This window comes from Heteronotia binoei, chromosome 7 (assembly GCF_032191835.1).
Source record: "Heteronotia binoei isolate CCM8104 ecotype False Entrance Well chromosome 7, APGP_CSIRO_Hbin_v1, whole genome shotgun sequence".
Taxonomy (NCBI): domain Eukaryota; kingdom Metazoa; phylum Chordata; class Lepidosauria; order Squamata; family Gekkonidae; genus Heteronotia; species Heteronotia binoei.
Window position 1 is genome coordinate 11,434,398 of NC_083229.1, and position 27,525 is coordinate 11,461,922.

General features: G+C 43.5%; 1 protein-coding gene and 1 non-coding gene across 2 annotated transcripts in view; both read left to right on the forward strand.

Moving 5' to 3' along the window:
• The window catches only part of AGO2 (argonaute RISC catalytic component 2), a 71,253-nt gene that overhangs the window by 15,776 nt on the left and 27,952 nt on the right, over window positions 1–27,525 (forward strand). Inside the window, exons 2-8 of the mRNA XM_060243195.1 lie at window positions 3,634–3,829; window positions 16,116–16,236; window positions 17,067–17,248; window positions 18,590–18,726; window positions 18,899–19,033; window positions 24,207–24,294; window positions 26,793–26,940. Coding sequence (XP_060099178.1) covers window positions 3,634–3,829; window positions 16,116–16,236; window positions 17,067–17,248; window positions 18,590–18,726; window positions 18,899–19,033; window positions 24,207–24,294; window positions 26,793–26,940 — 1,007 coding nt within the window. The remainder of the gene's footprint in view (window positions 1–3,633; window positions 3,830–16,115; window positions 16,237–17,066; window positions 17,249–18,589; window positions 18,727–18,898; window positions 19,034–24,206; window positions 24,295–26,792; window positions 26,941–27,525) is intronic.
• LOC132575601 (U6 spliceosomal RNA) lies at window positions 22,328–22,434 on the forward strand. Its single transcript, XR_009555694.1, has one exon. It is a non-coding gene; the product is annotated as a U6 spliceosomal RNA (small nuclear RNA).

The following is a 27,525-nucleotide window of genomic DNA, read 5'->3' on the forward strand; positions in this document are numbered from 1 at the left end:
GTTTACAAAAGTAAAATATGAAAAGTCCCTCTGGGTTTATTGAACTTTAATTGTTCCAGATGCTGTGGCAGTTGTGGCATTTGCAGGATTTTTAAAAAAAGAAATTTCAGATAATTCTGAAGGCAATAGAATATATAATTTAAAAACACTTAAGCAGTGTGAAGTTGGATGTGTTGTAATTGAAAAGCAAAGAGTTCAGAAGTTTTGGTTTTTGGAAAATATCATATGGTTGCAGCTCCTTAATACTCTTCTGTCTGAAGCTGATTGGTGAAGATAGGGAAAGGGCTTGAAATGCTCAGTCCAAGATAAGGAGCATTTCTAATGTGCTGGCAGCTAAGATGTTCTTCTTAAAGCTGTATAAAATAAATATTGGTAGACATCACAATTACTAAAATATGTATTAAAATCTTCTGTGTTTGGTTTGGGAAATGGAAATCTGTGCAGAAGTAACATTTATAGTTCATCTTTGGGTGATAACAGGAGTACAAACAACTAAATGCACAGCGATAAATGACTAGAGCAGAGGTATTGGACTCATTTATTATGAGGGACGGATCTGCAGTAAATATCAATTTGTTGGGCTGGGCCATGTGTGCCATAACACGAGGTTCTGGAGATATAAACTTTCTAAAGGCGATTTCAGATGTCAAATGGCAATTAGCAGGGGAATGACAATAGCAGGCTTGATTGGATTAGGTGTAATTGCAGAAGGTGGTAGGCACAAAGATGAAATGGTAATGAGACCAATCCAGGTATTCTAATTCCTAATCAGGGTGTTTTTGAAAGGAAATAAATCCAGATAGGAACAGAGAAATCCAGTCTTCTTTTTTTTAAAAAAGAAACAACAAAACTTTTTAAATAAGCCAAAATAATTTCCTCAGTGTGCATTGTGCTTGTCAGAAGAATGCATCCTGTATCACCCCTTCCAGCTCTGTGATTCTGGAAAAGGAAGCAGAAGGAAATTTGCTTGGGGGCAGGATTTGGACCCTGTGGGCAGCATGTTTGACACTCCTGGACAGAGTATTACAAACACAGTTATCTTTTCTCCTTTCTCTTACTATAGAAGGCAAGTCCTGGAGAGCAGGAATTGTCAAAGTGAGTGCTACTGTTGCAATGCTCACAGAATTTGATGGTTACGCTGTGCCTCTTAGATGTCCCAGTACATCAAGAGAAAACTGGGGGATCTTGAATATTTGTAGCTCACCAACAGGAGAGGCCTAGGTACTGGCTTTCCTCACCTTCCTCCCTCTGAGAAAAGATAAGACAACTGCAGGGTAAACTAGTTAGTTTAGAGATCTGAGGTCCAATCCTAGGCTGTGGTCTACTTCTCTTTACCTGCCCAGTATTTTTTTTACTGATTATCAGATGCTGGGGACCAGTCATTGTGCCCTGCTTGTGGTCTTAACCTGGGCCAGTGTTTGATATGCATCCTTGTTCTGATCCAGTAGGGCTTGTTCTTATGTACTTATATCTTTTGTATAGTGCTTTCAAGTGTTCAGAGTGCTTCCCATACCTTTTGTTGAGATAATTGAGAGATGGGAGGCCAAGGGCGAGTTGGAATGACTTGTTTTATTGTGTTCATGGCAGAGATGTGGACTTTCTGATTTGTAGTTCAGTCTCTTAGCTACTATACTATGTAAGATGAACGGAAATCCATTTTAGATATGCATGATATTAAGAACTTGTGCTGAAGATCTTGTTAGAGTAATAATCTGAAGTCATAAAATTTTATTTCTCAGCTGAACACTAATCACCTCTGGGCTGACATTCTAGTGTTTGAAACCATTTACTTCTTATAAATATTGAAAAGCAACTCTATTATTGCCCTATTGCAGTAGTTTCATATTCTGTGAAATGCGGGGTTCTGCAATAATTAGGAGTTCTGCTACAGGACCACTATCAGCCTATAGTAATGGTCTTTTCTGGAAGTTGATAGATAAACAGAAGTATATCCTGAGAAAAATAAAGAAATACGGGGACAATAGTATCTTTTAAAATTAAGCTAGGCATTACAAATATAACATGATATTTTATTGTAATTATGGGCTAAATATTGTTGTAGCAGGGCTAGGCACTGAGGTGAGAACCTGTATATCCTTAAAGAGGATCCGTTCTCTGGCCTACCCGAGTTAACTTGCATACTGTTGTTTTTATGGTCCTTGATTGCTTGATTCTGTGTGAATATATATTCATGGAGTAAACATTGCCTTTGCTTCTAATGAAAACTGAAATCTATAATTAACTGATTGCCTATGAAAGAAGAAGACATTTGAGCCTATGGATTCCTCAAGATTGTTCATATACTGGCAAATCACTGTTTACTGTTAGGCATTCATACTTGGTTCAAAGAATGTGCAATCTGTAGTAAAAATAATAAAATTATTAACTCTTAGGCTCTGGTCTTGTTGTCTGAGCCTTTACATTAATAAAAGGTTTGACTTGTGGTTTTCGGCAAATAGCTTAAATTGCAGATGTAGTTTCATTATTATTTATTTGTTTATTTAATTAATAGTAGTTTGGCAAAGTTATAACTGCATGTGATCCATCTCTGAGTTCTTGAAGTTGATCAGTGTTAGTTGCAATTACTTACATTCTGGCTCAAGTAGAAACATTACCCATTTCTGTAGTTTAGGGATCACATTCTTCATCGTGTTAATTTGTTATGCAGGTTTTCATAGAAGGCATTAAACTCATTGTTTATTTACTGGTTTTTAGGGCAGGTCTTCTGATGTAAATAGTTGTACTTGCTGTACTGAATTATTTTAATCATTAACATAAAATTCACAATAACTTTGATGAGAAATACCCTCTGTTTTGCCTTCTCATCTAGTGTATAGGTCAGAGGTGTTGAATTCATTTGTTATGAGGGCCAGATCTGACATAAATGAGACCTTGAGTGGCCAGGCCGTGTCGGGTTGGGCCGAGCCATGCTGGGCCGGGCCTTGTGTGTACCTATTTAAGATTAGGTAGCAGAGATGTAAATTTTATAAAGAACACAAACCCAAGTATATTTTTAAAACACTTAAAACACGCTTAAAATGTTAGCACTTATTGGTCTTAAAGATGCTTTCTTTGTATTTCTCCCATGGGATCCAGGGAACTGGGCAAAGGAAGCTCTGACTCTTTCCTTCCTTCCCCAGGGGACCTAGAGGGGGAGGAACCTCAGCCAATAGAAGGGAGAGAGGCTTGGCTCAGTAGCTCTGCTGTGCAGTTGAGAGACCTGGCAAAGCAAGCTATTCCTTCCCCCTTCCTCCCCAAGGAAGGAGCCTCAGCCAATGGAGAAAATAGAGGTTTTGCTCTGTAGCTCCTGTGCAATTGAGCAAGCCTTGCAAAGTAAGCTATGATGCAGAAGTCAGCAAGATATAGGGAGAAGGAGGCAGATGACAGCCAGTTGCTTGGGGGCCTGATAAGAGCCCTCTGGGGGCCTGATTCGGCCCCTGAACTGCATGTTTGACATCCCTGGTATAGGTACTTATCTTGCTATTGACAGCAAATGACAACTAGTTTTGAGATATGAATGTTGGAGTAAATATAAGTAAACATACTGGTTATATTTGTAGAGAAGACAGGGGCTGTGCTTCAAATAATTATCTTTACTGACTTTGCACCATTTGTTCTTCCCTCCCCACCCAGTACTTTCAACACCCCCACCGCTGCCACCTCCAATACAGGCATATGCATTTAAACCTCCTCCTCGACCTGATTTTGGAACTTCAGGGAGAACAATCAAACTACAAGCCAACTTTTTTGAAATGGACATTCCTAAAATCGACATCTACCATTATGAATTGGATATAAAGCCAGAGAAGTGCCCTAGAAGAGTTAACAGGTATGTCTCACTTGATTTTCTCCTCTTCTTGTGCACTTAAAAAAGAGATGAGGGTGCTTTCCAGCAGCTTTGGTGTGAACCATTCTCATTTAATAGTTAGCACTATGCCATTTGAATAACATACCAGAAGCAATAATGTCTCTGTTCTCTTTGTATCAGATAATACCTTTTTAGGAGTAGCCCCTCTTAAAACATGAAGAAAGGTTAAAACGCTTGAGGCTCTTTAGCTTGGAGAAACGTTGACTGCAGGGTGATATGATAGAGGTGTACAAGATTATGCATGGGATAGAGAAGGTAGAGAAAAAGTACTTTTCTCCCTTTCTCACAATACAAGAACTTGTGTGCATTCAATGAAATGCTGAGCAGTCGGGTTAGAACTGATAAAAGGAAGTACTTCTTCATCCAAAGGGTGATTAACATGTGGAATTCACTGCCCCAGAAGGTGGTGGTGGCTACAAGCATAGCCAGCTTCAAGAGGGGATTGGATAAGCATATGGAGCAGAGGTCCATCAGTGGCTATTAGCCACAGCTTATTGTTGGAACTCTCTGTCTGGGGCAGTGATGTTCTGTATTCTTGTGCTTTGGGGGGGGGGGCACAGTGGAAGGGCTTCTGGCCCCACTGGTGGACCTCTTGATGGCACTTGGGGTTTTTTTTTGGCCACTGTGTGACACAGAGTGTTGGACTGAATGGGCCATTGGCCTGATCCAACATGGCTTCTCTTATGTTCTTCTGTTTTTAAAACATGCAGGTGGTTTCTCCAAATCTTATTATACCATCCTAAAAATCCCCTTGTTTCTTCCTGTGGTTAATTGGTGCTGTTCGTATTCCCCCCCCCCCCCCAATAAGGCTGTCAGATTCCAGTCACTTATTGGTTGTTAGCTAGTTCATCTGCTTCATTGAGTACTTCCCTTTTTTACTAGTTGGTACATAGCTTGATCTTCTTCGTGGTCTCTGTGCAGTCCCACACATGGGTTTTCCCGTCAGGACGAACCCTACCTCGGAGATTTTAAAAGCTAGCCTAGGCGTTATTTTTGGCGCGCACTCCCTTCCGTCCTGGGGAGCAGGCATCCACTGCGCATGCCTGGAACGGGAGGGAGGCGCCCCACCCAGCCAGTTTCTTTCCAACCGTCGCCCGGGATAGTCTTACCTCGTTGCGCTCCTCTTTTACCTCAGATCCTAGCCTTCGCTTCTTCGTCGTTTCCTCTCTTTTGTTCCATTTTCCCTTTATATTCTTATACTCTTCATTACTCTTCAAAAAAAAAAAGAAAAAAAAAAGAAAAAAATATCTTTCCTGCTTTTACCTCAGACCTCCCTTCCCCTACCCCCCCTCCCCCCCCGGGCGTATGGAAGGAAGGGATAGTAGAATAACCTTTAAAAGGTGTTCGCGTTGTAGGGCAAAAATCCCTACATCGGACGGACATTCACTTTGTTTATTTTGCCTGGGAGAAGCCCATAAAGTAGACGCCTGTGCGCATTGCCTTCAATTCGGCAAACAGGCGCGGAAAAACAGGGCCGCTAGACTGAGAAGTCATCTTATGGAGTCTGTGCTTCACCCTGAAATGTCGCAATCCTCTACTACAAGTAAGTCGCCTCCCCTTCTGTCTCCCCAAGGGGACGGCGCAAGGTCGGCAGCTTCAGTGGCCACTGTTCCCAGCAAGCATAAGCCCGGCGATGCCGCGAAAACCGGCGACGGCGCGAAGACGTCACAACAAACGGTCGCGCCTATTAAATTGAAAACGGGGAAGCACACCAAGAAACACAAGCACTCCGAGCCGAAGGGCCCGAAGGATTCGAGAAAACCTACCGACCCGAAGGAACCGAAAAAATCTACCGACCCGAAGGACTCGAAAAAACCTACCGCTCCGAACAAACCTTCGGAACAACACGAGTCTGACATACGTTGTGACCCGTCCACACCCGGATCCGATACCCAGGAAGCGGCCACTCCGCTTACGGACTCACCGCATCAGCAGACGGAGGAAGTTATCCCGGTTCCGTCCCGATCCCCTTCTTTGCAAGGATCCATACCAGACCCTTCGCTGGAGAAGATCCGAGACCCGCTGCAGTGGACTCAACAACACATCAACCCCAGATCGTTCCGTGATATGTCGAATCCCATCCAATATAGACACGATGCTCATCGCTACTTTGATACTCATCGATTCCCAGCCAGATCTCCGAGCATCGAGAGACATCGGTACCATCATACACGTTTCCCGGAGAGATCCCCTAGCAGGGGGAGGGACCGCTATCGCTACAACCCGAGATCTCGGTCTCCATCCATGTCCCCGAGAAGACGCTACTACACCTCGAGGTCTCCATCAATGGATTCCCATCAATGCTGCGGTTACCACCACTCTCGGTACCGTGCAGATCACCACAGGAACCAATCCAAGGAAGCAACTCCCGTCCAACGGAGTAAGCAGCCAACGAAACAGCCATCTCCGACTCCTTCCACTTCGACCTCTAAACCTAAGAACACGAGTCCAACCAGACCGGACCCGCAAGCACCCGAACCTGACAACTCCGATGTCGAATCCGACGCGTCATCGGACTCGATGCAATCGATGTCCTCTCCTGGATCCCCAGCTTCAGATATTGCAAAGCCTGCAGATTTGTCACCATCCGACGGAGCCAAAACATATCTGGACTTGGTTGCAAACATGGCTTCTGCTCTTAATGTAAAGCTGACATCGGACGCGCCCAAGGTCACGGATGTAGTTCACGATTTGGTCCATTCGGACCTACCTGCCGGTTCCTTTCTGCCAATGCTTCCGGTGCATCTAGATGCCATTAAAGAAGCCTGGGACAAGCCGGCATCTATTCCTCCCACGTCAAAGCGCATCGAATCCCTATACAAGATCCAAGCTACGGAGTCGAAGTTTCTTTTCAGTCACCCGGCTCCGAACTCGATGATAGTCCACTCTTCCTCCAAATCGAAGCAGACTCGTCATCCTGTACCCCCGGAGAAGGAGGGCAGGAAATTGGACACACTGGGAAGGAAGATGTATTCCATCTCCACAGCAAACGCCAAAATCAACAATTATTTGGCATATTTTGCTGCTTACTCCCACAATCTGTCCTCCCAACTGGGCACGCTTGTCTCGGCTCTACCAGAACCTGCTCAAAAACAGGCATGCACATTATTACAGGAGCTCAATAGAGTCTCCAAACAACAGATAAATACCATTCGTCACTCCGTGGGATGCACCTCCAAGGCGATGGCTGCCTCCATTGCCTTGAGAAGGCACGCCTGGCTTCGCTCCTCTTCCCTACAACCCGACATTAAATTCAAAATCGAAGATCTCCCTTTCGACGGCCAAGGCCTTTTTAATGCCACGACAGACGACATACTCACCACAGTCGACGACAGCCGCAAACGGGCAAAAAGACTTGGTGTGACCCAACAGCAACAGCAGGGCTACAAAGCCAGACCATGGAAGCCAATGCCATTCAAACGCTCCAGGTCCCCTCGACAATCGGAATACTGGAAGCGTAAGGCTCCACCGTCTAAGCAACCTTTTACCCAGCGGCAGCAAAGACCACAACAACCTAAAAAGACTGCAACTGCATCCAAGCAGTCTCTTTGACTCTCCACCTCTGCCACCTCACAACACTTCCAGACTCCTACCGTTCTACGAGAACTGGAAGTTAATTACCACAGACAAATGGGTCCTGAATATCATTTTAAGAGGTTATTCAATAGAGTTTCATTCTCCCCCTGCAAGACACCACTTTGTTGCAACCCCTCCATCCCCTCCCCTCCAAGAAGAGATCATCACTCTTATGGCCAAGGCGGCCATAGAACCTGTCCCAGATCAGTACCGTTGGACAGGCTTCTACTCCCGGTACTTTCTAGTCCCCAAGAGGGATGGAGGTCAGCGCCCGATTTTGGACCTCAGGGCTCTCAACAAGTTCATCCACCACAGAAAATTCAGGATGGTCACCCTCCAATCCATCTTGCCCCTAATCCCTCAAAATGCTTGGATGGCGCTGGTAGACTTACAGGATGCCTATTTTCACCTAACAATCCATCAAGGCCACAGAAAGTTCCTGAGATTTGCCGTGGGAAACAGACACTATCAGTTTCGAGCGCTTCCGTTCGGACTCTCCACAGCACCCAGGACTTTTACAAAGTGTATGGCGGTGGTCGCTGCATACCTCAGACAGCGCGGAATTGCAACTTACCCATACATAGACGATTGGCTCCTTGTGGGGCCTTCAAGGCCACAACTGGAAAAAGACATTGCTATAACCCTTGCACTCTTAGCAGACCTGGGTCTCCAAGTCAACCAGCAAAAATCGAATTTAATCCCCTCACAGGACATTCAATTCATAGGGGCTCGCCTCTGCACCACGGACCACAGGGCGTACCTCCCAACAGACAGAATAGCCTCTATTCACACACTAGCCACAGAAATCATGCAACAGCCAAAACAGACAGCTTTCACCATTCAACGCATGTTAGGACTCATGGCAGCGACAACGGCGGTTCTACCACATGCAAGACTCCGTATGAGGCCCCTACAAATCTGGTTTGTTCGTGCATATCGTCCCCAACGCCAATCTCAACAAACCCTCCTAACTGTCCCAAACAACATCCTTCCCTCTCTGGGATGGTGGACAGTTCGAAATCATTTGCTGACAGGCATGCCATTCTTAAGACCAAGCCCGTCAGCGGTAGTCACAACAGATGCATCAAGGTGGGGCTGGGGAGCCCATCTAAACACCCTTTCAGTCCAGGGGCAATGGACGCCATACGAACAGTCGCTCCATATCAACTGCCTGGAGCTCTTAGCCGTCCACAGAGCTCTGAAATCATTCCTGCCAACTCTTCACGGCCGTCACGTTCAAATAGCGTCCGACAACGTGGCGACTGTGTTCTATATAAACAGGCAAGGAGGGACTGCATCTACCCGTCTTTGCAAGCGAGCAATGCACCTCTGGCACTGGAGTATCGCGCATCAGATCCATCTCACTGCAGTACATCTCCCCGGTGCCCAGAACACACAAGCGGACACATTGAGCAGGTACCTCATCAACGACCACGAGTGGTCACTCCACAGGCAATACCTTCTACCAGTGTTCCAGAAATTCGGAACACCATCAATAGATGTGTTTGCTGCACCAGACAATGCACAATGTGCTCTCTTTTTTATGAGAGGTCCGCCCTCACCACAATCTGCAGGGGATGCCTTCATTCAGAGATGGACAGGTCCATTACATTTCCTCTTCCCACCGTTTCCACTGATAACACGATCAATACAGAAAATTCAACTGGACAATACAAATTGTATTCTAATCACACCGTGGTGGCCTCGCCAACCATGGTTCACAACGCTCCTTTTCCTATCGGACAATACTTACCATCACTTCCCCCGGGCCAAGAATCTCCTCTCGCAACAGAACGGCAGGGTTCTTCATCACGACCCGGACAGACTCCGCCTGACAGCTTGGAGGATACTTTCTCAGAATTCCCTGAGGGAGTGAGAAACGTCCTATTAAATGCACGAAAACCATCAACGAGAAAGTCATATTCCATGAAATGGAAAAGATTTTCCATCTACGCAACCAAGCATAACTTTAAACCTTTGTCTGCCTCTATGCCTCAAATCTTGGCCTATACATTGTCATTATCTGAAAAGGGGCTAACTCATTCGTCTTTAAAGGTGCACCTGGCAGCAATCTCAGCTTTTCACCCTCACATACAAGGACGGTCTGTATTCTCACACCCCGCTGCGAAATCCTTCTTGAAAGGAATTTTACACCTGCATCCACCATCACGACAACTGTACCCCAGTTGGAGTTTATCTCTAGTATTAAGCCAGCTAATGAAACCACCTTTTGAACCCATGGCTTCAATCCCTTTGCATCTCCTCTCGTGGAAAACGGCGCTGCTAGTCGCACTTACCTCCGCTAAAAGAGCCAGCGATATTTGTGCGTTTAGAGCAGACACGCCTTACACCATTTTTCATCACGATAGGGTAGTGTTACGACCAGATCCTACCTTCTTGCCTAAGGTAGTATCCACGTTTCACCTCCACAGGGTCACAACTCTACCCGCTTTCTTTCAACGTCCTACGGATAAGGGCCAAGAAGCCCTACACTGCCTAGATGTTAGACGGGCACTCGCCTATTACATAGATAGAACAGCATCATTCAGGAAGGACTCCAGACTCTTTGTGGCCTATGGACGGCACAATAAAGGACAAAAGATATCTCCTCAGAGACTTTCGAAATGGTTGGTTGCTGCTATAAAGCTGTGTTACAGACTAGCAAAGCAGCCGGTTCCAACTACACTACGAGCTCACTCTACAAGAGCTTTGTCAACATCATCTGCCTTAGCCAGAGGGGTCTCCATGGAAGACGTCTGCGCTGCCGCCGCCTGGTCTTCCACCTCGACCTTTGCTATGCACTACGCTCTGGACGTTCGTGCTAGGCAAGATGCCTCCTTTGGACAGGCAGTACTCCGCTCTATCTTCGACTAAGATACGATCTGGATCCGGTAAGTACCAACTTACCTTGGAGTCCAATACTTGCTTGACTGATTTGCATTAACATTGCATTAATTTTTCTCTCCTACTCTAGTGCCAGCACCCACCACCGTGCAGTTCAGCTTATCAGTCACCCATGTGTGGGACTGCACAGAGACCACGAAGAAGATAAACAGGTTACTCACCTGTAATTGATGATCTTCGAGTGGTCATCTGTGCAGTCACACACGCCCGCCCAACCATCCCCGCTGCTGGCCACTGGTACTCTGCAACCGCTCATCTACTATATCGGCGGCGGGGAAAGAAACTGGCTGGGTGGGGCGCCTCCCTCCCGTTCCAGGCATGCGCAGTGGATGCCTGCTCCCCAGGACGGAAGGGAGTGCGCGCCAAAAATAACGCCTAGGCTAGCTTTTAAAATCTCCGAGGTAGGGTTCGTCCTGACGGGAAAACCCATGTGTGTGACTGCACAGATGACCACTCGAAGATCATCAATTACAGGTGAGTAACCTGTTTTTACCAAACCTCTTAAATGGAGAGGTGATGTTACCAACTGCTTGTTTTCCTGTCTTCACCTGCTGGCAGGGGGAAGTAAGCTCATTTGTCTGGTGGTGGTATAAAAGGACTTAGGAGAAACTATATGTAACAGCAGGTAAGAGATTACGCTCCTTCATCAGATTTGCTAGTTAATGGAAAACTTCCAGATGATGATGAAAAGGGTTCTGTCTGGAGAGAATGTAGGGAATTCAGATGGTTGTTCTTACAAATCATACTGCAGAAGTATACTTTTCCGCATTCTGTTATATCTGTAAATTGAGGGTGGGAGGGTGGGATTTGAGTGTGAAGGCTGTTTCAGGATGGATAAGCTAGTCCACTTTCTTTCTTTCAGGCTTCGTATGAAGCCAAGTTGGAATGTCTGGTGGCAGTTTGCAGATTCCTTCTTGCTTTTGGCATTACCCTCCCCTTATTCTTTTGACATATGCTTTTGTCTATGGAAATGGGAAAATTTTGATTTACAAGTTAGATGGGTTATTTGTGTTTTTGCTTATTTGATTTTTTAAAGCCGCACCTTGTTGTGCAGTTTACCCACATATTGCAAAGAGGTTGTGGAGATTCAAGCTTCGAAGGATGACACTTGGGGGATGTGACCTTTAGTGTGGGGAAGACCCCACTGGGTCACATTCACTGCATGTGTGGTGTTGCAAAGCATTTATTGTAAAGCTGCTTGAATTGAAATCTCCTGTGTTAGATGCTCTGCATTGTGCATTGATTGCTTGGGGTATTATATTTATAAAAAGCAAAACTGTAAATGGTTCCTTTGGTGGGAGGAAGCTTCTCAATAAAAAACAGTTGCTAAAACAAAGCAAAACTAATAATGAAAATTCATGGTGGTGGATTGACTTCTGTTTTGTTTGCAAGTAATTGAACAGTTTGAGCATTTTGGCAACTGAAGGGTAATATTGTGGAGTTTGTAAGGTGGCTTGCTTCTCTTGGGTAATAAGTACCAATCAAAAAGTAGTTTGATATTGATTAGATGGAATTGAGCTTCTCAACCAGGATCAGGTGAAAGGGGTTTCTTTTTAGGTGGTAGATAACATGGCATTTGGTGAATCACAGTTAGAACCGGAGTGTGTGTGTGGAGGGAATGTATTTGTTTTGGGTATTATACCCCAGGTATTTATACCCCACCTGTACCCCCAGTGGGACCTAAAGTGACTTTCAACAATGTTATCCCCTTCTCCGTTTTATCTTCATACCAACCATAGAGAAAGTTCGGATGGTGTAGTGGTTAAAGTTCAGGACTAGGATCTGGGAGATCTGGTTTCAATCCCCACTCAGCTATGCAAGCTGGCTGGGTAACTGTGGGCTAGTCATGTACTCAGCATAACCTACGGTACTTCGCAGAGTTGTTGTGAAGAAAAAATAGAGGAGAATAATGGAAGCCATAATTGGGTTCTAATTTGGGAGAAAGCTAGGGTTACAAATGGAGGAAGGAAATAAATCAATCTTATGTTTAAAATATGTTGGCCTCAATTTAGTGTTCAAAAGGAAAAAGCCTGATTTGCTTAGTGTTAACAGTTATACATACACATAAGTTATTTGAATTTGTGTAGATATCCTTTTGATACAATCACTATACTTATGCCTTACTGTACTACTAAAGGTTTGCATGCATTCATTCATGCATTCATTCATTCATTCATTCATTCATTCATTCATTCATTCAATTAGATTTAGAAGAAGAAGACGAAGACTGCAGATTTATACCCCGCCCTTCTCTCTGAATCAGGGACTCAGAGCGGTTTACAATCTCCTATATCTTCTCCCCCCACAACAGACACCCTGTGAGGTGGATGGGGCTGAGAGGGCTCTCACAGCAGCTGCCCTTTCACGGACAACCTCTGAGATAGCTATGGCTGACCCAAGGCCATTCCAGCAGGTGCAAGTGGAGGAGTGGCCACTGTGTGACACAGTGTTGGACTGGATGGGCCATTGGCCTGATCCAATATGGCTTCTCTTATGCTCTTATGAGTGGGGAATCAAACCTGGTTCTCCCAGATAAGAGTCCACACACTTAACCTCTACACCAAACTGGCTGTCATTTATATCTTGCCCTCCCCTTAATGGGCTCAGGGTGGCTTTTAAGAAGGCTTTTGGAATTTTTAGTAAGTAAGCAGAAGCATCCAGAGGAAAGCATGGGCAGTGGTGTTATACTGATAAAGATGGCAGCAAGTGTATAAGATCCCAGGAAATAGACACAAATGTTCAGTTAGATGCTACAAGTATATTTTGCTTGAACTGGCATCTCACATATAGGTATGGTTTGAGTCAAGTTTTCCCAAAGATTGCAGGAGTCTATAGTGCATTATTGTATTTTGCCTTCAGTTTGAAAGACCTAAGCAAGGCTGTAAATGATAGAATACTTTGAAGGTTATTAATTCATAGCATTGCTATAAGATGGAAGCCACTTGATGACACAAACACACAATGCATGTTTGTATTTTTAAGCTCTGCAGGGGTTCTGGAAAAGTCCAGAAGTGTGTAAACCATTGAAATCTTCTCTTGAACTGAAATGAAGACTGCATTTGTGTGCAGTCTTCCCTCATTCCTCTTTGCTTTAAGTCTCTTCTATGGCAACCTCCTAGAGGCAGAAACTGGTACTTGCAACCTCCGAAAGACAGAAACTGGTACCAGATTTGCAGCATAGCTCCTTGTGCCCGTCAGAAACAGGCTGAGACAGCTCCAAGAGAAGCTATGCTTCAGTGCGTTTATTTGAGTAGTGGCTACATGCGAACCCTGTGCCCCTTAGGCATACCTGCAAAACAGACCCTTCTGGCTGGCCTCCTTGGATGGCCTGTTGGGATGCCACTTCTTGTTCCTTGTGCTGCCTTTCCTCGTGTTGGTCTTCAGTTTGTCCTGTTCTGCTGCCCTTGTGAGCCGGCTCAGCTGTGCTTAAATCTCCCTTTGCCGCACCTGGAGCCCGGTTTTTAGTCAAGCACCCCTGGCTGGTCTCCTTTTCCTCACAGTGCCTCTCCTCAAGAAAACCTCCAAGTCTCAAAAAGATTGGACCTGGGGTTTTAATTCTGTGAACCCCCAAAGAAGGTGCCCCCATCCTCCATGGCTTTTAGTGGTGGAAACAAAGACATTTAAAGGTATCACAGTCCCTTTAGAAGCCTTCTCCAAACTGTGTGACTCTGCAGTGAGTGAACTCTGAAGACTTTTAAAGGATTCGCAGTTCCTTTAAACACCTCCAAGTGATGACTGTGAGCCCTTTTAAACACCTTCAGAGTTCAGTTGCTGTATAGTTGTGCGTCTTGGAGAAGGCATTTAAAGGGACCACAATCCCTTTAAACGTCCTTTAAATTTGACAGTCCGGTAACCTCAAAAATTAGGGTTTGTAGAATCTTTCGGGCTCAAGTGCCGTGTTCTACTGGAGAAAGTTTTTCTTCCAGACGTTTCGTTCTCAGCTGCGGAGAACATCCTCAGTGGCGTTGCGGCGGGAGCAGGCGTTCTGACCTTCTTGGCTGCTGTGCATTGAGTGAGAACGAAATGTCTGAGAATGAAACGTCTGGAAGAAAAACTTTCTCCAGTAGAACACGGCACTTGAGCCCGAAAGGTTCTACAAACCCTAATGATGATGCCAGCCGTGAAAACCTGAAATCTTTGATAACCTCAAAAATCACAAATATTTTTGGATTTTCAGGGCTTGGCCATTTTGGATAGTTGAACAATACTCTAAAGTTGTATCTGGCTGAAACAATATCTGAAAAATACTGATAATATATTTTCTTAGTATTTTTTCTGACAGATGTAGCTGAACACATACCTCTATGTGGAACTTTAAAATAGGAACTGGGACTGTGTACTGAAACACATATCATCCATGTTTTTATTTTTAATTGTACAGCCTTTGAAAAAGGTAGCAGATAGTTGTTCTTGACTCATTATGCTACAATTGCACTGTTGGATTTGAATGGGGATTGTGGGACTTTCTCGCAAAGACTAAGGTAAAGCAGGCATGCTTTGAACTCATCCCAGAATAGGCCCTAAATCTTGAATCTTTATTATAGGTGCAGCAGAGTTGAACCAAACTCTTAAATTAAAAAAAGCAAGAAACAAGAAAAAGCAATAATTAATAATTATTTATTTAACTGTAGGCTTCTTTTTTATATTTTTTGTGTGCACGTGTGTGCATGTGCACCTGGAAATCGTGACGACCACTGGTGACTGACTCCTACTGGGGGCATGGAGGATACTCAGAGAGGTGGCTGAATAAAGCCTGCCTTTGCCCTCCTGACTTCTGGTATGAGGTCTCCTATCCAAATATTTGCCAGAGTCGACCTGCTTCTGAGATCTGATGAGACTGGGCTTGCCTGGGCTATCCAGGTCAGGGCTATTTAATTGTAGGCTTGAGTTATATTCTGTCTTTGTCTCCAGTGGATCCTGTCTTTCTGTCTAGCCTTTCTGTCCAGCAGTGACCTAAAGTGGTTTATTCATTCTACTCTATTTTGTTCTCTCAAAAACCCTATGAAGAAAGTTAGGCTGAGGCTGTGTCACTGGCATGTTTCCACTGCACAGTGAGGATTGGAATCTGGGTCTCGCAGATCCTAGTCCAGCAGTCTGACCACAACACCAGACTGGCTGTCTTTATAACAATAAGAAAACCGAAGCCATGAAAATAACAGTATAACAAAAAGCCATGTGATGTTCCAAAGCCTCGTGTCTTATTTAAACAAGGCTACCTTCACTGCACTGCACATTAGCATACCAGGGATTTATAGCTCAGACAGGTGGTACACTGCTGTAATAATGATGCACAGTTAATTTAAATGTGATGTTAGTTGCCAAGAATGCTGCTTATATAATTCTTTTTCAGAAAAAAGCTTATTGTGGAATTGAATTTTAAACATGCTTGAAAGGAGGCCCAAAAAGTCATAGGTTCAATATGGTCACATCTGTCAGGTATTATCTAAGTGGTCTTTGGCAGGTCACTATCAACCCCCTTCCCCCCAAATCTGAAATATGGGTATAACATAGGTCTGTTTTAAGAGTATAATGCTGTGGGATCCTTTACTATATTGTGTATACATGTATTATTATGGATTATGGATTGTATCTAATGATTTGGTTTCATTGGTGGCAAAGCCCTTACTCAGCTCCTTATGCTGATGAAAAATAGAATCATTACATGCAACCTTTTTGTTTATACCTGAACATTACCATTAATGGATTGTTCTCATCACTTTCTTTGTTCAATGTGAGCCTTTATGTTAACTTAATTGTCTTGTTTCAGAGAGATAGTTGAACACATGGTCCAGCACTTTAAAGCACAGATATTTGGAGATCGCAAACCAGTATTTGATGGAAGAAAAAACCTGTACACAGCAATGCCACTTCCAATAGGGAGGGACAAAGTAAGTATTAAAATGTAGTTATGATGACTTGTACTATGATGGTCTTTTTTAAAAAAACAAAGAGGTATTGGAAAATCATTTTGTGTTTGGCAAAAGCAAAACTTTCCTAGTTCTGATGCTGTCATAACTGGTACATGGGTTTTAAGATACAGGAGTAAACAGGCATTCTTTCTTAGTACGTATAATAATAGTTCCTTGGGTCATGATTGGAAGACAGTGTGGCTTATATGATTTGAAATCCTGAAATCCATCAGAAATATAGGGTAAAGGGTTGTAAGGACTATTGAGCATTGGAAGAATGACTACCAGATTTTAGCACTAGGTTGATGTAGGTAAAATCACCTGTGATTTGCTCCTTGGTTATATGTAATTTTGTATGGTTAATGTGATCTTGGTTGCCTCCTTGACTATGGTAGCAGTGGCTGAGACACTCATTGGGATTTCCAAGGAAACTCCTGGCAAAGCTCAGAAATTCTTATGCAGTAGCACACTTGGTGATAAGATGCATTACCTTGCTTATCTGAAGTTTGTGTATTGCAGCCCTGGTAAATCTCAGCAACTTATTGTACGGACATTGCCAATACTTTATGCTGCTTTGAAAGTGTGTTACGTAGGGTCTAACTATTGAGAAGTCAATGATAATGAAGAAGAAAAAGGCAGTTTGAATGATGATTCTGATTATTTTCTTGGAGCGTCCTGTGGTGATCCTTATTACTATTGTGCCCATTTTCCATACCACTTTGCTATGTCAAGGAGCCCCATTGCTCCCACTGGCGACATGCATGTTTATATGGAAAGAATCATCTTGTTTTGCTTTTGTACTGTTGCAGGTGGAATTGGAGGTCACGTTGCCAGGGGAAGGGAAGGACAGAATATTTAAAGTGGCAATAAAGTGGATGTCCTGCGTGAGCCTGCAGGCTTTAAATGATGCTCTTTCTGGTCGTCTTCCAAGTGTTCCTTTTGAAACCATTCAGGCACTGGATGTAGTAATGAGGCACCTGCCTTCCATGAGGTAAGGGAGATGCCCTTAAAGTATTCTGCTGCCCTAAATAAAGACCTCTGTTGCTTGTCATTAAGTCATCTACATATTTTACAGTTTGGCAGTGTAGTACATTTTTGTGCATACTTAGACATGTTTGTTTACTGTGCAGTCTTGTGGAGAGTTACTCCAGCTGAAGCCCTAGTTTCTGAGATAGCAGAAGAATTGCATAGTTGATGTGGATTCCAAAAGCCCCGTGTTTTATTTAAAAATAAAGCAAGTTTCTGGATGTCGTATGCAGATGGTCGATGTGATCATAATTCATGTTTTTAAAAAATATGTTTTTATTACAAGTCAAATCCCCAAACAGAATGAAACAGAAAACAAAATAGTGGCGGCAATATATATATAAGCATTTATAGTTGTTTCCAGATATCTAACAATGTGTGCATGTGCGGTTGTCATCTTTATGCAGTATATTCAAATGCTGATAAGATTGTATTGTCCTCTGTGGTAGAGCATCTTTTTTGGTATGTTAGAGCATTTGTTTGGCATACACAGTATCTGTTTGACATGCATGGTGGAATAGCTGTTTGGTATGCATGAAGTCCCAGGTTCAATCCCTGACATCTCTAGTCAGAAGGACCAAGTTGTAGATGATGTGAAAGTCCTCTGCTTGTGACCCTGGAGAGCCACTGCCAGTCTGAGTAGACAATGAAGGGCCGATGGTTGGATTTAGTATAAGGCAGCTTCATGTGTTCATTGAGCATGATGGGGATAAGGAAAAAAAGTTCATGTGTTCAGGGGCTGATAAATGTGTGCAATGACCTAGCTGTTTTTCATGCTTTCTTGTGTAGTTATGCTTTCATACTTCCTTCTGTGTAAAATTTAAAGGGACTGCATAAGAAAGCCTGAAACAGCTGAATGTGTGGGAGCAGACTTCTCTCTGCCACTCAGCTTTTTTTGTGGCTTTTGCAGGAAAAAGAAAGCAGAGGTTTAAAGGGTCTCAAAGTCCTTTTAAACCCCTGCTTTCTGCTCTATCCACAAACCACCATAACGGCTTTAAAAGTTCATGGAAGTTTGTGATGGTAAACCTGCTGTGAACTTTGGTTTGGTTCATGCTCATTCCTATTCTCAAACACTCCTATAGTGCCCCATTTACCTTGTCTTTCTTTCTCCAACTTCTTCTTTCTGTTAATTCTGTTTACTCATAATGTTGGTCTGTGTCTCAGAGAATGTAACAGTGAGATGGAATATGCTGGATATTGGGCAATATAATATATATATATATATATATATAGGCTGTTATGAGAGAGTTTAATGTAATATTTTTTTTCTCTTGAGGTGTGATAAACTGTCTTGTTTCTATTGTAGGTACACTCCTGTGGGCCGGTCCTTTTTTACTGCCTCAGAAGGGTGCTCAAATCCCTTGGGTGGAGGCAGAGAAGTATGGTTTGGATTCCACCAGTCTGTTAGGCCTTCACTGTGGAAAATGATGCTTAATATCGATGGTATGCTTTGCATTACCTTTTCTCTACCTGTATCTTTTATATTGGATTTAAATTGACTTCCAAAATGCTGATTTTGCAGTCAGTCGAATGATGCACTTAATATTCAGAAAATATTATTTGATCCTTAAAATCTAATTTAGGTTCCCTGTCCTTTTTCCTTCTGTGATTTTAGTATCTGCAACAGCATTTTATAAGGCACAACCAGTAATTGAATTTGTATGTGAAGTTTTGGATTTCAAAAGTATTGAAGAACAACAGAAACCTCTGACAGATTCCCAAAGGGTTAAGTTTACCAAAGAAATTAAAGGTAAGTTGGAAGAAACTTGACCAAGACTTAGTCTGTGTGAAACAGAATTAAGGAACTGTGAAAGACTCACTTATGGCAAATTGGGTTTTGATTGGTTGGATTTATTATCATCCATTCATTTCTTGCTTTTCTCCTTGGTGGGGACTCAAAACAGTTTACAGCATCAGACCCTCCCCTCCCCCGCCTTCAAAGCTCACAACAACCATCCTGTGAAGTAGGTTATACTGAGAGTGTCTAGTCCAAGAATGTCGAACTCATTTGTTATGAGAGCCGGATCTGACATAAGTGAGACCTTGTTGGGACGGGCCATGTTGGGACGGGCCATGTGTGTACCTATTTAAGATTAGGCAGCAGAGATACAAACTTTGTAAAGGACACAAACACAAATGTATTTTTTTTTAAAACCTAAAACATACTTAAAACGTTAGCACTTGTTGGTCTTAAAGGTGCTTTTTTTGTATTTCTCCCATGGGATCTAGGGGACTGAGCGAAGGAAGCTGTGCCTCTTTCCTTCCTCAGGGGATTGGTGGGGAGGAGCCTCAGCCAACAGAAGGAAGAGAGGCTTGGCTCAGTAGCTCTGCTGTGCGACTGAGAGAGCTGGAAAAACAAGGTCTGCCTTCCCCCCCTCCTCCCCAAGTGAGGAGTGTCAGCCAATGGAGGAAATAAAGGTTTTGCTCTGTAGCTCCTGTGCAACTGAGCAAGCTTTGAGAGGGCAGTGGCGTTGCAGTTACAGAGTTTTCTGGAGGATGCTTCCATTCTCGATCCCCATCAGTCCGGCTTTTGCCCGGGTCACGGGACGGAGACAGTGCTGGTTGCTCTGGTGAATGACCTTCAGCGGCATCTGGACTGAGGTGGCTTGGCGGTACTGATGTTGTTAGACCTATTGGCAGCGTTCGATACGGTTGACCATCGGTTGCTGACTTGCCATCTCGCCGATGTGGGGATTCAGGGGCTGGCCTTACAATGGCTTTCCTCTTTCCTCGGTGTTTGGGGACAAAGGGTGGCGATTGGGGGTGAACTGTCCTGGAGGCACACGTTTGATTGCGGGGTGCCTCAGGGGGCGGTGCTTTCCCCGATGTTGTTCAACATCTACATGCGCCCCCTTGCCCAGATTGCCCGGAGGTATGGGTTGGGTTGTCACCAGTATGCTGATGACACCCAGCTCTATCTATTCATAGACGGCCGGCCTGACTGTGTCCCAGAAAATTTGGACCTGGCGTTACAAGCCGTGGCTAGATGGCTCAGGCTGAGTAGATTGAAACTAAACCCAGCGAAGACAGAGGTCCTTTGCTTGGGTCAACGTGGTCCGGGAAGGGAAATTCCCCTACCAGCCTTTGACGGTGTGCCACTGACAATGGCACACAGGGTCAAGAGCTTGGGGGTACTCTTGGAGCCTGCCCTGACAATGGAGGCCCAAATAGCAGCCACTGCTAAGTCCGCATTCTTTCATCTTAGGCGGGCAAGGCAGCTGACCCCTTTCCTGGAACACGTTGATCTGGCAACAGTGATCCATGCAACGGTCACCTCAAGGTTGGACTACTGTAATGCCCTCTACATGGGGCTGCCCCTGTGCCAAACCCAGAAGTTGCAGCAAGTGCAGAATGCTGCCGCCCGGCTGTTGTTAAGGCTCCCCAGGTGGGAACACATTCAGCCGGGGCTCCGGGGACTGCACTGGCTGCCAGTAATATACCGGGTTCGATGCAAGGTGCTGGTTATTACCTTTAAAGCCCTATATGGCCTAGGACCTGCCTACCTTAGGGACCGTCTCTCCCCACATGTTCCCCAGAGAGATCTGGTTCTCAAAATCTACTAACAATCCCTGGGCCGAAGGAGGCCCATCTGAAGTCAACCAGGGACAGGGCCTTTTCGATTACAGCCCCTTGCTGGTGGAACCAGCTACCGGAAGAGGTGAGGGCCCTGCGGGACCTTGGGCAGTTCCGCAGGGCCTGTAAGACAGTCCTCTTCCGGTTGGATATAACTGACCGGTACCTGAAAAACCCCAAAGGAAGGTTGTAGGATAGCGCATTGATAGATCGTTTTCTTGTTTTAACTGCTGTAAACTATTTAATGTATTTTAATATTCATCAATCTTATTGTTAGAATTTTATGTTGTGAGCTGCCCTGAGCTGCCTCGGTGGGGAGGGCGGGATATAAATTGAATGAAATGAAATGAAAGCAAACTGTTATGCAGAAGGAAGCAAGATATAGAGAGAAGGAAGCAGATGACAGCCAGTTGCTCGGGGGCCTGATAGGAGCCCTCCGGGAGCCTGATTCGGCCCCTGGACTGCATGTTTGACACCTGGTCTAGTCCAAGTCACCCAGCAGGCTTCCATGACAGAGGGCAGATTTGAACCTGATTTTCCTGGATTCTGGCTTGACAGTCTCATAGTCACAACACAGTGGCCCCTAAGAGCATATGTTCAGCTGTAAGATATTATATACTTCCCTCATTTCAGATCTGTTTAAAAGCATTCTGTTTTAAAAAGTAACTTAATATACTCAAAACTTTAGAATGCCCCAAAATTTGAAATCCAAATTAAAAAAAAATTACACACCCTGGTGAAGTGGTCACACAAAACCATGTTGGCAGTTTTCCAGAACTGGCAGTCATCTCCACCTTTGTGTTGCCATGGCTCTGTGCAACATGCGGGCCAGAGGAAGCTGCAGCAACCAGCCAACTCAGCTCCTGCATTTATTTGAAGGTGGAGAAATTGGCCTTAGTTCCTGATCCAGCAGTCTTTCCTTGGTCACCGTACCTTGCTCTGATCTGCTGTGATATCCTTGTGACTGCAGAAAGCCTCATATCCTCCACGACTTAAAAGTCAAAAAGATATGGCACATCATTTCTGTTGACACTTGGGGCTTTCAGTAAGGGAATGAGCACTGCAGATTTCATTCCAGTGTTGGCCCATCACCCCCCTTAGCAGCTGACCTGTAATTCAGACCTGAAGGAATTAAAACTAGGCCTGTAATAAGATCAGAATTCTTGCAGTCAGTTGAACGATGCACTTAAAAAATGGATTTGAATTTCTGTAAGGCTTCTGATACCAGTGAGCTTTGCTAAATGCTGTACACACTCCTGCTAAGCACATTTGCAGGTTTTTATTCTGTGGCCTGGCATTTGAATAGCATTGTTATTTAGTGATTAATGCCTGTTAAATTTCCATTAACCCAGTTCAGTTCTTGGTTAATTGGGTAATCATATTGTTAATACTTACTATGTTCATAAGAATGCCTTGAAGCACAACCTCTTAATCCTGTTTCCTTGTTATTTTTTTAAAAAAGAATTAATATGTGTTGCTTTGGCAGCACATATACTAAAATTGGGATGATACAGAGAAGATTAGCACAGCCCCTGGGCAAGATAAGCCTTTTTGATGATTTAGCTACCCTTCTCATTTCTGTCTTGCCTTTTCACTTCATTCCCTAAACTTGTTCTTTATTGCCCCCTGTTTTCCCTTGTGATTTTGTCACATCCCCTAATCAAAAATAAACCTTCAAAAGTTTGAGAACAATCACTGGGTCATGGCTGGGTCACTCACACTGTCCTGAGTCATAATGTACTCTAGAGTTTATGGTCATTAATGGGGATGAAGGTATGGCAATAGATGGGTCATGAACGCAGCACAGATTGATTTCTGTTGTTTATAATGAAAAGCTGAATAAAGACACATGATTAAGCTGCGGAACATACTGAAACAGAGCAATCCTGCTTGAAGTCATTACTAGAAGAGTGGAGACATGGAGAGAATGTCCCGAAAAAACCCCGTGGATAGCTGAATCCTGTTTAAGTGGCTAAATTGTTCTGCTGCTCTGTGCACTCAAAGCTGTATGCAGGAGGCTGGCAGGGGTAGTGCTACTGCACAAATTAATGTTTCTTTATGCAGACATAATGAGAGACTGAAGTGAGTACCAACAACTGTGGGCATATCAGGTACAAAATGTGGCTTAGAATCCTGGCTGAGCATCCGCCTGTCAACTATTGCTTGGATGTCATAATAGATCATACAGTGATTAAACTATGTAGATAGATCCAAGTGGGCAGCCATATTGGTCTGAAGCAGTTGAACAAAGCAGGAGTCAAGTTGCACCTTTAGGACCAACCAAGTTTTATTCAGAACATAAGCTTTCGTGTGCTCTCAAAGCACACTCCATCAGACGAGGGATCAGGTATTGTGGGCTGAAATACATGCAGTTTGTTGATTAAGAGGGCAAACTGGCTGGGATCACATGGTGCAACAGTGTGGCTTGGCCGTTTGGTCTGGATAGTCATAAAAGGTAATAGAGTTTTCTGCCAGTTGGTGTTTCTGCAAATCTAGGTAAATACAAATCTAGGAAATACATGTCCTTTTGTGATTTACCTAGATTTGCAGAAACACCAACTGGCAGGAAACTTTATTACCTTTTATGACTATCCAGACCAAATGGCCAAGCCACACTGTTTCACCATGTGATCACAACCAGTTTGCCCTCTTAATCAACAAACTGCATGTATTTCAGCCCACAATAACTGATTCCCCCATCTGATGAAGAGAGCACACAAAAGCTTACGTTCTGAATAAAACTTGGTTGGTCTTAAAGGTGCAACTTGACTCCTGCTTTGATTAAAGTATGGTTTATGAACTGTGGTATACTGTGATGCCTGAATGCAGCCTGTGCCTGATAAGATTGTAAATAGGATATCAATTCTAGAACTGAAGCTTGAGAGCAAAATCCTGTTTTATAGTTATACAATATGACATATAGTGCTGCTTATTGTAATAAATTTAAGGGATGGACATTTTTTCCCCCTCTAGCCTTCTTTTCTCTTGATTGTCTGACATGGATGTCATCTTCCTTTAGATTGACTTGTAAAAATATTTCATCAGTTATGTTGTTTTAAAGTGTGTGAAAGGGAATTGCCTGATTCCCCTTCCTTCTTGTTGGTCCCTGTGCCCACTGGAACGTTGTCCATTCTCCGTCCCCAGCGGTGAACTTTTGGAGCACTGCTGGGAAGGTGGAGGGAGGAGACTCTTGAGCAAACGGTTTCTGGTCACCCATCTAGCCTGTTACCTTAAGAGTTTTAAAGATATGTGACTACTGACAAGAGAGAGAACCTCTGCGGCTGAATTTTGAGAATCTGATTTAACTGAGATGGAAAGGGCATTGATTACTTATGTTTGTAAATTATTAGGTTTGAAGGTGGAGATCACTCATTGTGGGCAAATGAAGAGAAAATACAGAGTATGCAATGTTACACGACGACCAGCAAGCCACCAAACGTAATTGTTTTGTTTTGTTTTTCTTTTCTCACAGTTAACCTTGTATTTTCTATCTTCCTCTAAGTTGTTGCTTTGTTTCTCATGTACTTTCATATGACCAGATAAAGTACATATTACAGAAGGCAGTTTAGGTAGGTCACAGTCCCCAGTTAAAATTTATTCTGGTGGTGGGGAAAAGTTTTTTTGTTTTTTTATAAAGGCTTCACGTCCCTTTGTTTTGGAGCCCACTATGCTGAATTAATTTTGCATCCTCTGGTTGATTAAAACCTGTGTAAGCTATCTCTTCAAATAATTGGTGGAGATTTAGATGTCGCATGATTTTACACAGTTGAAAGACATCATCTGGGGAAGATACCAGTGGAGACAGTTTTGTTAATTTTTTACAGAGGAATAGAAAGTCTATAGGAGTCAAGATTTACCCATGGATTGTGAACTGCTCCCAAAAACTGTTTCTGACCCAGCCTGTAAAAACCTGGCTTCTTTAGTTTGATTCCTGCCTCTTGGGGAGCTGGAAGAGGTGCTGGGTGGTGTTGTTGTTATTACTATTATTAATTTTGGTTTTGTATCCCACTCTCCCCCACTTATATGGGACTCAGAGTGGGTTCCAATGTATAATTAAAAAAACACATCAGATTAAAACATTTCAATTAAAACAATTCCAGCAATACAATTTCCATCACAGCCCATACATTTACTATACTGCTGCCCCAGGGAGAGAGAGGGAGGGGGCAAGGTAGCAGAACTGCACAGATGGCTATGAAGTGTCTGCCTTCCTATTTCTGGGGCAGGCATAAGGACCTAGCCTCTGAGTATCAGAAATAATTATTTTATTGTTCGATTGATTGATTGATTTGGGTTTTTATCCCGCCCTTCCCCGCATGCAGGGCTCAGGGCAGCTCACAACAGATTTTAAAAATACAATAAATAAAGCAATAAAAAACATTGTACAGTTCAGTAACTTGACAGATTCTAACATACAAAGATGGCTGGTAGTTCTATAAGATCCCCAAAGCTAAAAAGCATGGTAGGTGAACAACTCCCATAGTTATTAGATAAACTAAGTCAGGGAGGCGAGAATAATGAGACATTTGTCACCTCAACCAAAGGCCTGGTGGAACATCTCTGTTTTACAGTTGAAGTTGAAAATGGTTTGGATTTTAAAAAAAATGTTTTTGCAATTTTTTTTAAAGATTGAGAAATTGACTCTTTAATAACACCTGCTTGAATTGGGCAACAGTGTTGTAGCAGATCTCTCTTAAGACTTTGAGCCTCGTTGACAGAATTGACTGGGGGTGATCCCATGTGTAGGGAATCAATGAAGATGAGAGTTAACAAGGACAAAATGGCCAGTGGTTAGCTTTCATATCTGTCTGTCTATTTAATTTACAACATTTTTATGTTTCCCTCCAGTCAGGATCCACATGGGAGCAAACATTAAAACATTTAAACAAGTTACACAATTCAATTATAAACACACAAACAATACTAAAATGAGGGCCAAGAAGCGTTACTGGGGATATGCCAGATAGAACAAAAAAAATCTTCACCTGCTGATGAAAGACACCAATAGAAGAAGACAGATGAATCTCAGGGGAGGGAGTTCCAAAGTCTTGGGGCCATAATGGAGAAGGCCCTTTCTTGAGTTGCCACCTTTCTAGCCTCTGAGGATGACTGGAGGGAGCGGGAGGTTCATATGGGAATCTATGAAGCAATGGTATCAAGGAGGCAAAAAGTGCATGGAGAAAACAGGGCTTGTGTACCCTCTTCCCTTTGCACACAAAGCATGATTAAAAGTTCCACGTTTGGAAAGCTTTAACTCAGGCTCTTATTTCCTGTGATGTCTCATGGCAGGCACCTTGATAAATTGGAGCTTGCTTCCTTCTGTCCACAAAACTGGGGTTCTAAACTGGGATTAAACAGAGGTTAAAAATCCCAGTTTGTGGGTGAGAAACAGACTCCCAATTTCCCCAGGTGCCTGCATTCAGGCATCATGATAGCTTGTAGCTTGATTCAAACCAGGCAGTTTTGAATCACTCTCTGCATCTGAGCAGACAGCTAAACCTTTGGGTGTTGCACTTTGTGAGCACAGACTGTTGAGGAATTCCAGCATATGTGGCATGAGGAGATGGCTCCAGTGATGGTCTGAGTGACTGCAGCAGGTCTCTGGCCTGATCTACTTTGTTTGCAAAGACTTGCTGCATTGTGTGATGCACCTACATGGTACAGGGTGGAGCTGTAGCTCAGATGGCCTGGATGAGTGGTTTATATCCCCTTTTAGGGAAAAAAGAACCCCTGCAGCACAACAAAATAAGTTCAGTGTAGTGGTGATCAGTACTATGATTATTTGGATAGTGGTTTTCAAGACCACATGAACATAACTTGCAAGTGTTTTTTTTTCAATTACAATTTTTATTAAAGATATCTCTGAAAGATAAAAGATAATCTGAAAGGTATACGCTTCTTTTCCCTGCTCTCACCCCACATTTGATTTTCTGTAGATTCCCACTTCAGCAGGAGAGTGGACAGACCGTTGAATGCACTGTAGCTCAATATTTTAAGGATAGGCACAAGTTGGTTTTACGCTACCCTCATCTTCCATGTTTACAAGTTGGACAGGAGCAGAAACACACATACCTTCCTTTAGAGGTAAGGAATCCCTTCTTTAAATGCAGGTTATTCCTTCTCTCTCTTGATAGGTTTGCCAAAAGCATATCATGTTTCCCATAGGCCTGCACACTTGTCTCACTATGCCCTGGTGCCTCCTCCCCTCCCAATCACAGGGTTAAAAAGGGATGCTTATATCCAAGGTGCTGTAAAGAAATTTTTAAGCAAAAAGTCACCAGCGTTTTTCTGAACATTGTTAATCCAAATCAGCAAACATTTTTGGAAGGGCTTGCTGGGAGATGGGAAGTGTGCCCCGGCCTCCCATTCACCATTTACTCTGTTATCTTGGATTTGATTCTCACCAATAAGGAAGAATTGATTGAAGAAGTGGAAATAGTGGGCACCCTGGGCAGTAGTGGCCTTGTGATTTTGGAATTTACAGTCTTAGGGAAGGGAAAAGCTATATGTAGTCAGACTTATACGTTGGACTTCAGAAAGGCAAACTTGGATAAACTTAGAACTATGCTGGGTAAAATCCCATGGACAGAAATACTTAGGAGGAAGGGGGTTCAGGAGGGGTGGGAGTTTCTTAAAAGCGAACTACTGAAAGCGCAATCACAGATGATT